The sequence below is a fragment of the Oryctolagus cuniculus genome, chromosome 16 (genome assembly GCF_051225735.1).
Source record: "Oryctolagus cuniculus isolate XC-2025 breed Fujian yellow rabbit chromosome 16, ASM5122573v1, whole genome shotgun sequence".
NCBI lineage: Eukaryota > Metazoa > Chordata > Mammalia > Lagomorpha > Leporidae > Oryctolagus > Oryctolagus cuniculus.
Window position 1 is genome coordinate 79969812 of NC_142882.1, and position 14302 is coordinate 79984113.

The 14302-nt window shown below is 42.3% G+C and overlaps 1 protein-coding gene across 7 annotated transcripts in view; it reads right to left on the reverse strand.

The window, feature by feature from the left end:
• The window catches only part of ANKIB1 (ankyrin repeat and IBR domain containing 1), a 145916-nt gene that overhangs the window by 80093 nt on the left and 51521 nt on the right, over positions 1 to 14302 (reverse strand). For all 7 annotated transcript variants that reach the window (XM_070059821.2, XM_008261743.5, XM_008261744.5 and 4 more), the window contains one exon: positions 9349 to 9649. In XM_070059821.2, coding sequence (XP_069915922.2) covers positions 9349 to 9649 — 301 coding nt within the window. The remainder of the gene's footprint in view (positions 1 to 9348; positions 9650 to 14302) is intronic.

The window sequence follows — 14302 nt, forward strand, 5'->3', positions numbered from 1 at the left end:
CCAAACAAGATACATCATCATTTTTTTTTTTTTTTAAGATTTATGTATTTGAAAAGCAGAGTTACAGAGAGGCAGAGGCAGAGAGAGAGAGAGAGAGAGTTCCCATCGCTGGTTCACTCCCCAAATGGCTGTGACAGCTGGAGCTTGGCCAATCTGAAGCCAGAAGCCAGGAGATTCTTCTGGGTCTCTCACGTGGGTGCAGGGGCCCAAGGATTTGGACGATCTTCCGCTGCTCTCCTAGGCACATTAGTAGGGATCTGGATAGGAAGTGAAGCAGCCAGGACTTGATCCAGCACTCATATGGGACGCTGATACCGCGGGCAGCAGCTTTACCTGCTATGCCACTGTGCCAGACCTAAGATACTTCATCTTTAAGAGGAAGCTTCTAAAAGGGATATGCTAGGAAATGGATTCTATTCACTGGAGGGTTAAAAAACTGTGTGTATGAAAGGGGATGTGTGAGAAGTCATCACTGACCACTGCTGACCACTACTGGGACTTGGGTGATGCCGACTGCTATGTCTTTGCAAGGAGTCCTTAAGTGAGCTTCGCACAAAGACCTCTATGCACTGCTGTACCTGGTACCTTTAGAGAAACTCTCATTCATTGTGGGAATGGAGGACCTATGTTTATAGGACTTGTACTGATGATGCTTGTATGCATGGAAGCGATCAAACAGCAGGATTATTGCCTAAAACAGGAGGGGACAATGCTACAAGCCTCAGCTTGCTGGCCTAGTCCTTGTGGACTAGGTGGAGATGCCTGTTAAATAGTTGCTGCAGGGGCTGGGATGGTGGCATAGCAGATAAAGCCACTGCCTGTGATGCTGACATCCCAAAGGGGTGCTGGTTTGTGTCCTGGCTACCCCACTTCTGATCTAGCTCCCTGAGAACGGCCTGGGGAAGCAGCGAAAGATGGCCCAAATGTTTGGCAACAGCCACCCATGTAGCAGACCTGGGACGGAGCTCTTGGCTCTTGGCTCTGGCCTGGCCCAGCACTGGTTGTTGTGGCCATCTAGGGAGTGAATCAGCAGATGGAAGATCTATCTTGTTTTTTTGTCTCTCCCTCTCTCTAACTCAGACTTTTAAATAAGTAAAATCTCAAAAAAAAAAAAAAAAAAAAAAAAAAAAGAAAGAAAGAAAGAAGAAAAGAAAAGAAAAAAACAAGTTGATGCATAAAATCAGGTGTTTTGCTTTGACATAACAGTTACATCCAGTTCTGAAGAGGCACTTTTAAAATGCTTCAACCAAAGTACCCTAAGTTACCATTTTTCTCATTCTCAAATTAGCTAAGGATGATTGGATACTGAAGCACATTATTTTATTCTAGTGTGGTTTTTAGCCTATCTTGGTTAGGTAGTGGTAAATAATATTCTACCTTAAAAGAAACATCTAATTATCAATATTAACAGAGCTGCCTTTCTTTCTACTTACAGTTCCAGAGGAAGAGGGGCAAGGGCCTTATCAGGGACAGTCCACAGTATTCAAGACAAATCCCATCCCATCCTTTTGAACCACATTTGAAACGGCTGCTGACTCTGGGCAGCTGCTGTAAGTGTCATTTTACACAGGTCAACATGCAAAATGAGATGTATAATTTTGAGATGAGATGCAAAACAAGATGATGCCTACAGTTCTAGTACTAAAGGTACCATTTCACATGTATGCCTTTGAGCACTCATTATCCACTCCATACCCTCCCCATCTTCATTCTGACTTTCTACCAACTCCTGGCTCGCTGGTCCCTTAACTTAATCCTGCTGCTGTCCATTACTGACTTTCCCAGCAGACTCAGTGACTGTATAATTGCATTTTGATGGTGTATATGATGGCAGTCTGTAGGATTACAAAGGAGCGGAAAACATTCCTATTGCCCAGTGACACTGTATAGACTGTAACATCACAGAGCAATGCATTACTCAAATGTCTGTGGTGGTGCTGGTGTAAGGAAACCTAATGCACAGCCAGTCCTATAAAAGTATAGGTACACTAGACGTGTAGCAGCCTACACCATCTAGGTTTGCCAGAGGGCATTCTAGATGTCTGACAATGACAACATTGTCTTTCTCAGCTATATTTCTTAAATTAGTCACTTAGACTCAGTCTCTACTTCCTCCGCAAGTGAATGGCTCAACCACTTCCAGCAACCTGACTTCTTTCTGATGATGACCGTTTCACTGGGAAAATATTCCTGCAAATCACTAATGCTTCCTAATTCTCAACACATCAGCCATTCACAGTCCTCCACTTCCTGAACATTTTTGTAGCATTTTACATCATTTTCTACTCCCTCTCCTTGAAATTCTCGGCGTCCTTGACACCGAATCATCCTGGTTCTCTTACTTCTCTGCTTTTCCCATTTTCTTTACAGATTCCACTTCTCGTGGAAACATAGGCGCTTAAACAGAGTCAGTCTCTAAACTGATGCTGTGACTTTAACTCTGTTATCTGATCAGTCGCCTAGAACTTTCCTTGGTGCTTTCATGTGTACATTATCTTGTCTCTTGTTGCCAGCTCTGTTGATGACATTCAACTCTACCTCTATATTCGTTATTCCCAGTTAGTTCCTTTTTTTTTTTTTTTTTTTTTTGGACAGGCAGAGTGGACAACGAGAGAGAGAGACAAAGAGAAAGGTCTTCCTTTTTGCCGTTGGTTCACCCTCCAATGGCCGCCGTGGCCGGCACGCTGCGGCCGGCGCACCGCGCTGATCCGATGGCAGGAGCCAGGTGCTTCTCCTGGTCTCCCATGGGGTGCAGGGCACAAGCACTTGGGCCATCCTCCACTGCCTTCCTGGGCCACAGAAGAGCTGGCCTGGAAGAGGGGCAACCGGGACAGAATCTGGCACCCTAACCGGGACCAGAACCCGGTGTGCCGGCGCCGCAAGGCGGAGGATTAGCCTAGTGAGCCGCGGCACCGGCCTCCCAGTTAGTTCTAACTTTTAATTGCTTGCCTACCATTTTAGGTGGATAATCTATGACCTCTATCTCCATTTTTTCAAATGAAAACTCCCTGCCTTCCAACCAAGTCTTCTACCTTCTCTCACTTTTCAAATATCTGTTAATTCTTACAGGCTTGAGAGTCATTCAGGGTCAAAACCATGCTTATTTACTTAAAAATTAAGTTAATTTATTTTACTCTAATTATAGATGTGAGTACAGGTTATTATAGAAAATGTGGGGGGGAATCAAAGAGAAAATTATATCATCCAAATATAGCTGGCCACTATCAGTACTGACATTTTAAATATTTCTACCACTTTCAATGTTTTCTTTGCTTTCTTTGTATCAACTGACCAAGTCACAAATGCTACCAGCTCTTTACAAAGTCTTGTATTTGCCTCATCCTCATCTCCAATGGCACTGTACAAGTGCAGGCTCTTTACCAGTTCACACCAGTGTGTGCAATAATCTTCCAGCTTCCAGGACTCACTCTATCTAGTATACGGGAATTTACCCTTGGCTGTAGGTACATGTGAATCACCTGGAGAACTTTAAAATGCCAGGATCTGTAGTCCACGCAGGGAGATGTTCATTTTGTTGGCTGAGGTTTCCCTGCAGCTGTGGTCAGAACCGTGGTTCTGGCTCAAAGGTTTTCCGACTGTAGGAATCATCTGGGTGGTCTGACGATCCTATTAGATGGATTCAGAAGGTGACATACAAAAGCATTTACACTTTTTCAGGAGGTTCCAAAGAAGGTGGCCACAGACTAAGCTCTAAGCCAGGGCTTCTCCAGTTTTCATGTGAAAACTAATCACCTTCAGGTTTTGTTAAACTACAAATTCTGATTCAGTTGATCTGGGATGGAGCCCAAGATTCTGAGATTCTCTTAATTCCAGCAAGTTCCCGGATGATTGATGTCAACAACTGTCTAACAATCATTCTCTGAGTAGCTGAGAAACATCGCTTCAGAATCAGCCCATTCGAATCTACTCTACATTATGATTATGATTCCAGTCTGATTATATATATGTTCAAAGCATCAATTCTCTAGTAGAATTTTTTCCATATTGAAAAAACACCCCAGTTCTCAACTTTTGCATTTAGTAGTTTCTTCCTAGTATGGCCTTATTTTCCTTTTAGGTCACCTGTGTTCTTGTTGCACAAAAAAATCCACATATGCTCTCAACCTAGAATAGTGTTTCTCAAATTCTGTCATGTGAAATAATCACCAGAAATTGTTAAAACATTCCTGGGAGTAGTCCCAGAGATTTTCCTTTGGAATCCGGAGACTTGGTGGCCTCAAGAATTTGTACTGATGCTATAGGTCAGAGTTATATTTTGATAGCCTCCAAATATTTAGCACTGAAATCTTACCTACTGAAATCTTATTATTCACCTTGGCATATTCCAGGATATATACAATTTAAATGATCTCCACTTCTTTTCAATGCCTGTTAACAGTAACTACCTGAATAATTAATATAACCTAGAGCGTTATATTATTTGGGAGATCATGATGAGACCATAACCCCCCTGATTAAATATTAGAAAACTGATGTCTAGACTGGCAGTTAGTCAGCTGCTGAGCTGGGACTACAATTTCTGTATTCTTTTCAAACTCTAGGTGCTAAAAACACAATATAATTAGGTACAATTCTTCAGTCTGACCAGTGAGTGAATTTTTTATGGCTTTTCAATGAAGTGTAAAATGCTCTGAAAGTGTCAAACAGGCTCTGAGGTTGTAGAGGCAAGTGTGACTTACCGCATTTGATTTTTCTAGTGAGTTCTATGTGATCTGACACTAAGCAGCTACACTTAAAGCTCTGAATAAGCAAAAGGGTGTGAATATATAGGAAATATCTAAAATAACACTCATTTGTAAAGCAATACTTTGGGACTGGCACTGTGGCATAGAAGGTTAAGCCTCTGCCTGCAAAACCCAGCATTCCAAATGCGCACTGGTTTGAGTTCCAGCTACTCCATTTCCAATCAAGCTCCCTGTTAATGCACCTGGGAAAGCAGTGGAAGATGGCCTAAGTACCTGGGCCCCTGTACCCATGTGGGAGACCAGGAAAAAGCTCTTGGCTCCTGGCTTTTGCCTGGTTCAGTTCTGGCCATTGCAGCCATTTGGGGATTGAACCAGTGGATGGAAGATCTCTTTCTCTCTCTCTCCTTCACTCTCTATGTACTTCTGCTTTTCAAATAAATAAAATAAATTTAAAAAAAGAAATACTTCTCACAAATATGAAGCTCTAGCAAAAAGTATCAACCTCTCTTGTAAATCCACAATTTACTAAATTACTATTAGAGGTTAAGCACGAATACAAATAAAACGAGGCCTAATAATTCGGCTTGTTCTAAAAGTCTATCAAAGAGAAAAGTAGCACAGAACCTTTACAAAACCATGTTAATAAACCTGGGCCATCATCCCTCTCCAAAGTCCATTTCTTGAAGAAAAATGTGTATTTAATCATTTTAAATGTTTATACTTTTTAAAAATTAATTTATTTGCAAGGCAAAGTGAGAGACAGAGATTGACTGATTGATTGATTGATTGATTTGAGATCTTCCATTTGCTGGTTCACTCCCCAGATGCCTGCAACAGCCAGGGCTGGGCCAGGCTGAATCCACGACTCTGGAACTCCATCTGGGCCCAAGCACTTGGGCCACGACCTGCTGCCTCTCAGGATGCGTTAGCAGGAGGCTAGGTCATCAAGTGGAGTAGCTGGGATTCGACCCAGCACTGTGATGTGGTATGTGGGCACCTCAACCCACTGCGCCATAATTCTATTTTATATGTTAAAAATACCATCTTAGGTTGTTTTCCCAATTAAGCATATCATGCTTGGATTCATGACAAACTAAGGCCCATGGGTCAAATCCAGCCTGCTGCCTGCTTTTCTATAGCCAACAAACGAAAAGTGATTTTTAAAGTTTTCAAATGCTTGATGAAAAACTATCAAGAGTATCTCAAGGCAAATGAAAATGTTAAGAAACGCCAATGGCAATGTTCCTGAAGAAAGCTTTACAGGACTTGTGCTCCTTTGTTTATGTATTCCCTGCGAATGCCTTCACACGACTACGGCAGAGGTGCCACAAATGCTATCTGGGCTTTCATATAAAAACATTTGCTGACTCCTAAATAATTCTTTGGAATATAAAAAAAATTAGGGGCAGGTGTCTGGCCTTGTTGGTTAAAACATCTGAGTCCCACATCAAGTGCCTAGGTTCAAGTCCCAGCTCTGGCTCCCAATTCCAGCTTGCTGTTAATGCAGACTCTGAGAGACAGCAGGTGATGATGGCTCAAGTAGCTGGGCCCATGCTACCCACATGGGAGACTGGGATTGAACTCTCGTCTCCTGGCTTCTTCCCATGCCCAGCCCTGAACACTGGGAGCATCTGGAGAGTGAACCAGAAGTCTGGAGACATCTCTCAGTGTCCATCTATTTCTCTGACTCTCAAATAATAAAAATAAAAGATATAATTAGAGGGGCTTTATTTGTAGTTTGCTACGTAAGCATTTCCAATTTTTAAACAAGTGTATGTGGCCGGTGCTGTGGCATAGCAGGTAAAGCCACCGCATCGAGTGCTGGCATCCCATATGGGTGCTGGTTTGAGTCCCAGCTGCTCCACTTCCAATCCAGCTCTCTGCTATGGCCTGGGAAAGCTGTGGAAGATGGCCCAAGTCCGTGGGCCCCCGCACTCGTGTGGGAGACCCAGAGAAGGCTCCTGGCTCCGAATCACCACAGCTCCGGCCATTGCAGCCAACTGGGGAGTGAACCAGCGGATGGAAGACCTCTCTCTCTCTCTCTCTCTCTCTTTGCCTCTCCTTCTCTCTCTGTGTTAATTCTGACTTTCAAATAAATAAATAAATAAATCTTCGGGGCTGGCGCCGTGGCACAGTAGGTTAATCCTCTGCCTGTGGCGCCAGCATCCCATATGGGCACTGGTTCTAGTTCTGGCTGCCTCTCTTCCAATCCAGCTCTCTGCTATGGCATGGGAAGGCAGTAGAAAATGGTCCAAGTGTTTGGGCCCCTGCACCTGCGTGGGAGACCGGGAAGAGGCTCCTAGCTCCTGGCTTCAGATTGGCACAGCTCCGACCATTGTAGCCATTTGGGGAGTGAACCAGTGGAAGGAAGACCTTTCTTTCTGTCTCTCCCTCTCACTGTCTGTAGCTCTACCTCTCAAATAAATAAATAAAATCTTTAATAAAAAAACACTTTAAAAAAATTAAACAAGTGTAGATTACTCTTTTTTGCATTATTTTTATGCCGTAAATAATTCTGAATAATGAATACTTGTGAAACTCCAGATTTTCTGACTTATGGAAGCTCTGAAAAATATAAGTGAAGATTCAACAAAAATCAATTGGTGTTAGAGTGGCCACAGAGTAAAAAAGGAAGGCCTGGCAAAAGAAACAAGGAGCTCTACTCCTACTCCTACTCTACTGAAGCCACGGCCTGCAGTGCAGGCATCCCATATGGGTTCTGGTTCAAGTCCCATATGCTCCACTATCCTGCTCTTTGCTATGGCCTGGGAAAGCAGCAGCAGATGGCCCAAGTGCTAGGGCCCTTGCACCCGTGTGGGAGACTGGAAAAAGCTCCTGGCTCCTGGCTTCAGATTGGCACAGTTCTGGCCATTGGAGAAATTTGGGGAGTGGACCTGCAGATGGAAGCCACTCCGACCCATACCTCTCTGTAACTCTGCCTTTCAAATAAATAAATTTTTTTTTTTTTTTTTTTACTTAAAGATTTATTTATTTGAAAGTCAGAGTTACACAGAGAGAGGAGTGGCAGAGAGAGAGAGAGAAGTCTTCCATCTGCTGGTTCACATCGCAATTGGCTGCAATGGCTGGAGCTTTGCTGATCCTGGATCCAAAGCCAGGAGCCAGCAGCTTCCTCTGGGTCCCCCACGTGGGTGCAGGGGCCCAAGGACTTGGGCCATCTTCTACTGCTTTCCCAGGCCATCGCAGAAAGCTGGATCAGAAGAGGAGCAGTTGGGTCTCGAACCAGCGCCCACATGGGATGCCGGCACTCCAGGCCAGGGCATTTTACCCACTGTGCCACAGCGCTGGCCCCTCAAATAAATAAATCTTAAAAAAAAAAAAAAAAAAAAAAAAACAAAACAGTGGAAGATAACAGGTACCAAGACTGGTTACAGGGATAATAGTAGCATCATTAATAGAAATAAGAGTGTCATGAGGAGAAGCTAACACACAGTGAAGTCTGGCTGCAGTTTTGCAAACGCTGAATTTGCAGACTGTTGGAGTATCTATATGAGGAAGTCAATCAATCATCAGTATAGCAGAGAAGCTTTCAGGGGCTGGCATCAGAGACACAGGTACCACCGCAATTCTACACAGCCGGAGGTTCCCAGGAGCACTCTGATTAAGGGGCTTTAACTTTATGTTTTGTGGAACATGGTAATTACAAGGAGAAGGGGAAGTTTTAAATAAATAATGAGTCACAGGAACCTATTCGTTTAAATGATTAAATGCACATATGAAATTGTCAGATGATGACTTCATCAACTCTATCTTTACAGAAATGCACAAAAAGTAAAACATTTTCAACAACTAGAGGTAACTATAAGTCCTTAAAGAGTTAAAAAAATAGGAAAAATAATCTCTTTAATCTTAGAAGTTAGACACTGAAATTAGGATATATCTTGCTTCAATCACAGACTAACAGAAAATTGCTGCTAAAGGAAGACTTTGAGATAATTTTGAGGTTATCTGTTTCAACCTTCCAAGATGAGACAACCACAGAGACTGCGTGACTCCTGCCAGGCCCCGCAGATAGCCACGGTGAGGATCAAGACTGGAAACCAGTGCTCTTTCCACAACATTCTGACCTCTAAATTTTACGAAAACATTTATCTGGTGACACTCTTTTATGCAGCCCGAACCTTTATATCACGCATGGTGCCAGTGAGCACTATGAAAATTAAATGGCATTATACAAATGTTAGGTTTTGTTTAGTCAGTTATTCTTACAGCCAGTTTAAAAATAATGATTTTCGTTTTCTGAAGTATGTTCAGAAAAACAGTATTTACATTACTGAACAAAGTCTAAGTTTTTTCTGTTCATCAATGTAGTATGACACCACCTGTTAGCCCCTGAAAACTGAACACTCTAAGAACTGCAGTTTAACAGCAGACTCTGTGAGAGTTTTGCACAATGTCTGTAAGAAAAAATGAGTCCATTTTATTCCAAAGGCTAGCCGGCCGTGGAAGTTTTCTCCCACCATGAGATAACATAATTTAAAAGGAACTCCGAGTTTTTCACAGTGACAAAAAGCACAAAAACGCTTAGTTAAAACAGTGTGAAGACAGGTGAAACCCACACTGATCACTCCAGACGACCAAGACACAAGCTTTACCACGCGGCACACACACACACACAGTTTACCTCAACACAGGCTTTCATCCCCGAGGCGGCAGCATAGTGCAGGGCTGTGTTTTTCTTGTTGTCCACGGCATCGATGGCCGCTCTCTCGTATTCTCCCTGGTCCAGCTTCGCTCCTTTCCATCTCAGGATCATCTGCAGACAATCCGCTCTCCTGAAGTCGTCTTCCGCGGGGCGCGCTAAGCGAGGATGAAGGGCTCCTTCAGAGATCATAATTTGAGGCCCCATACACAACAAATGCATAGATGTCTCATTGTGCACATTCCGTTTATTTGGATTTCCATCTCTACCAAAAAGAAAAGTCCTAAAATGGAAAGGAAGGATTGAAAACCACTTTTTTTCTGACCTGGAAATACACAGAAAAATAACAAATTTAAAAAATAAACTCTACTTCTAAGTTCGTAATCCAACTTCTACTGATGGGGCTTGGGTCACAGGAGGGTGAATGACTAATTCTCACAGCTTGAAAAAAAAAACCTCCATTCAAGAATAACAGTACTGAGAAAAAGAAATGAATGTTTTTATAGTAGCTGCTAATAAAAAGGGAAAGACATGGAAAAGAAAAGAGGAAATGAAGGGAAAGGGAGGAAAAAAGATATGAAAGAAGGGATGGGGGATAGGAAGGAAAAGATAGTGAGGATAATTTACAGATGAACACAGCACCTACACCAATATCTGATGGAACAGGAAGCATTCCATACCAACTATCTTTTCCTTTATTGCTCTTCCCTATTTCTCTCTTTTTTTAATAGAAAGCTTTTACTTAATAAATGTAAATTCCATAAGTACAACTTTTGGATTATAGCAGTTTTTCTCCCTATACCTGCCCTCCCCCAGGCCTATTTCTCTTACTACATATTTATTTAATAAGGATGGTGACACCTGATATAAGGACAGCAAGTAATACATAAATCTCAAGGTATAAATTGAGAAAAACTTTCTCTACCAGAAAGTCATTAAGTAGCCATGGAAATAACAAGGCAGATATTTATACAGTATCTTAGTTTGCTTGAGCTGTTATGACAAAAATACCCATAAACCGGATGGCTTATAAACAGCAAGCAATTATTTCATTAAAAAAAATCACATTTACTTCTCACAGTTCTGGAGGCTTGGAAGGACAAGATCAAGGTGCCAGTGTCTGGTAAGGGCCCAATGCTCAGAGGGTTTCTTTATTCATTTTAAAGATTTTGTTTTTTGGGGGGGCTGGCACTGTGGTATAGTGTGTAAAGCTACTGCCTGCAGTGCCGGTATTCCATATCAGTGCTGGTTCAAGTCTCGGCTCCTTCACTTCCGATCCAGCTCTCTGCTGTGGCCTGGGAAAGCAGAAGATGGCCCAACTCCTTGGGCCCCTGCACCCATGTGGCAGACCCAGAAGATGTTCCTGGCTCTGGATAGGCCTAGCTCAGGCCTTTGCTGCCAGCTGGGGAGTGAACCAGCGGATGGAAGACCTCTCTCTTTCTCTGCCTCTCTATAACTCTGCCTTTCAAATAAATAAATTAATTAAAAAAAAAAAGGATTTTTTTTTTTTTTTGAGAAGTAGAGTTATAGTCAGAGAGAGGGAGAGACAGAGAGAGAAGTCTTCCATCCGCTGGTTCACTCCCCAAATGACCACAACAGCCAGGGCTGAGCTGATCTGAAGCCAGGAGCCAGGAGTTTCTTCCAGGTCTCCCACATGCATGCAGGGGCCCAAGGAATTGAGCCATCTTCAACTGCTTTCCCAGGCCATAGCAGAGAGCTGGATCAGAAGTGGAACAGCCAGGACTCAAACCAGTGGCCATATGGGATGCTGGCATTGCAGGCTGGGGTTTTAACTCACTGCACCCCAGCGTGGGCCCCTCTTTTTTTAAAGATGTATTTATTTATTTGAAAGTCAACAGTTACAGAAAGACAGGGAGAGACAGAGATCTTCCATCTGCTGGTTCATTCCCCAAATGGCTGGACCAGACCAAAGCCAGGAGCCAGTTTACTTCTTCCAAGTCTTCTGCACTGGTAGCAGGGGCCCAAGCACTTGGGCCATCTTCTGAAGCTTTTCCCAGGACATTAGCAGGGAGCTGGATCAGAAGGGGAACAGCTGGGACATGAACTAGCACCCGTATGGGATGCTGGTGTCACAGGCGGTAGCTTTTACCCTCCACACTACAAGGCCGGACCCAGTGGTAATTCTAAATGCTCTATCACTCTCTGACTCCTCACCTTCCTCTAGACCAAATTCTGACTTCCCAGAAACCCCTTCTCTTGTCTATTTTGTTTCATCTCTTATTCCATGGTGGTCCCTTCATTTTTTGCAATAACTGTCTTATTCTCCCAGTCAGTATTAAATAGTTACACCTTCAGTTCCTTTAAGATCTTTTTATGCAACAAATATTGGTGGAGCACTCATTGTTTTCAAGAAAACAGAGTAAATACCTGCCTTCACAGGGTTTGCTTGGGAGGGGAGGCCTGTACTCAATTCTTTTGAAAGAACTCCCGAAATATAAAAGAGACAAAACATCGAAATCAATAATCAGAAACTCTATTTTAACTAATCCTCAAGGCTACACACCTTGATATTATTATGTCTTTACTAAAAACATACTCTACTGATATTTATTAAATATTTACTAAAGACAGACTCTACTGATATTTATACTTTATTTATACATATTTCCAAAGAAGCAAAAGAAGCTGTTCTCCAGGAGATACAACTAATAAACGATATATCCAAATCATAACACAATGAATCCCGGGCCCATGACCTTTTTACTACAGTCACAGGAAGCAGTGACTATTACTATGCATCTGGTTTCCCATGAAAGAGGCACCGTGCTGTGATAGCATACACAGCTCTTGGGTTCAGAGAGAGACAGATCCCAACCACGTGCTGAACTGTAAACTTCCTATATCATCTTATCTGCCTAAGAAGAGGAAAACGATCACTGTGATTGCGGTCCCGTAGAGATAAAGGAAATGGGGACAAAATCAAGGTTTTATCCCAGATGCTTTAGTTCCTTGACTAATAGTTCCTTGGCTAATAGTTTCTTGACTATGCATACCTACCTCCCCTACACTGACATATGCTAGGAATAAGGCCAAGCAGAACTAGAGTGTATACTTAAGCAGAAGGTAGGCACCCAAGGTTTCAGGAGGCAGCATAAATAATATAGCTATCAGAGGCCAGCACTGTGGCGCAGCAGGTAGAAGTTGCTGCCTGAGATGCAGGCACCCCATGTGTTCGCCAGTTGAAGACCTGGCTGCTGCACTTCTGATCCAGCTCCCTGCTAATGGCCTGGGAAAAGTAGCGGAAGATGGTCCTAGTATTTAGGCCCCTGCCACCCATGTAGGAGACCTGGTTGAAGCTCCTGGCTTCCGCCTGGCCCAGTGCTGGCTGTTGTAGGCATCTGGGGAGTGAACCAACAGATGGAAAATCTCTCTCTGTCTCTCCTTCTCTCTAACTCTTTCAAAATAAATACATAAATCTTCAAAAAAAATAGCCATCTACTAAGTGAAGCAAGGTTAAATATAGTAAAATATATGAAAATGTCTAAAACACAAATAATCAAATAGAGTTATTACTTTACTTAATGCTGTTAATGTTATTTATTCTTATTCTATATGACATGAAAGTGTAAAGAAGAGCTAATTCTTCATTCCAAAAGCAATTAACAATTTAAAATAATAATCTAAGTGAGAAGGCAACCTATGGAATGGGAGAAAACATCTGCAACCCAGATGTTTAAAACCAACACAGGGTTTAAAGCCAATATATAAGGAATTCCAGTAACTCAGCAGCAAAAACAAAGAACCCAATTAACAAATGAATGAAAGATTTAAAGATATTTTCTCAAGGAAGATACACTAATGTAAACAGGTATAAAAAGTGATCAATATCACTAATCTGGGAACTGCAAATCCAAAGGCAATATCATCTTTTACTTATTAGGTTGGCAAATATCAAAAAGGCAAAAGATAAGTGCTGGCAAAGACATGGAGAAAAGGGAACCCTTGTACACTGTTGGTGGGAATGTAAATTGGTATAGCACTTAAGGGAAACATATGAAAGTTCTTTAAAAAACAAACAAACAAACTCTTTTCCTCCCTGGCTATCCAAGGACAATCCTGAATAATACACTAACTCCCTGGACCAGGAAGTTCATGACCAACCAACAACTTCAGAAGAAACAAATGGTCATTGATGTCTTTCACCAGTGAAGGCTGCAGTGCCTAAGACAGAAATTTGGGAAAAAGACCTAATCAAAGACATAAGACCACACTGGATGTCATCTTTGTATTTGGATTCAGAAGGAATTTTGGTGGAGGCAAGAACACTGGCTTTGACAAGATGTATATGATTCCTTGGATTATGAAAGAAAAATAAACCCAAACGTAGAACTGCAACACATGACCTGTAGGAGAAAAAAAAAAAAAAAAGACCTCAAGAAAGCACAGAGAAGGATCTGGAACAGGAGGAAGAGGGTCAGAGGGCTTGCAAAGGCCCATGTCGGTGCTGCCACACAGTGACCTGGGCCAGAGTAACAGCAGGAGGAGGAGTTACTCACAATAGGATTAGCAAACTGTAAAAACCTAAAGAAATTAAAAATAACAACTAAATGATACATTAAACTCACTTCTTGGTATATATCCAAAAGAAATAAAATCTCTGTATTGAAGAGCTATCTGTGCTCCTGTGCTTACCACGGCATTATTCCTAACAGCCCACTTTGACCATGGCCTTGTCTAAAAATGATCAGAGTCAGTGAACTCAGGGGGCTTCCATAGCCTTGGCAGCTCATGACAAGAGCCTAGGGTGATTACTGATGCCATAAACAAGAGTGTCAATTTGTTAAGTCAACAACAGGAGTCACTGTGCACTTACTCCTCATGTAGGATCTTTGTCCTTAGTGTGCTGTACATTGAGATTTAATGCTATAACTAGTACTCAAACAGTATTTTTCACTTTATGTTTCTGTGTGGGAGC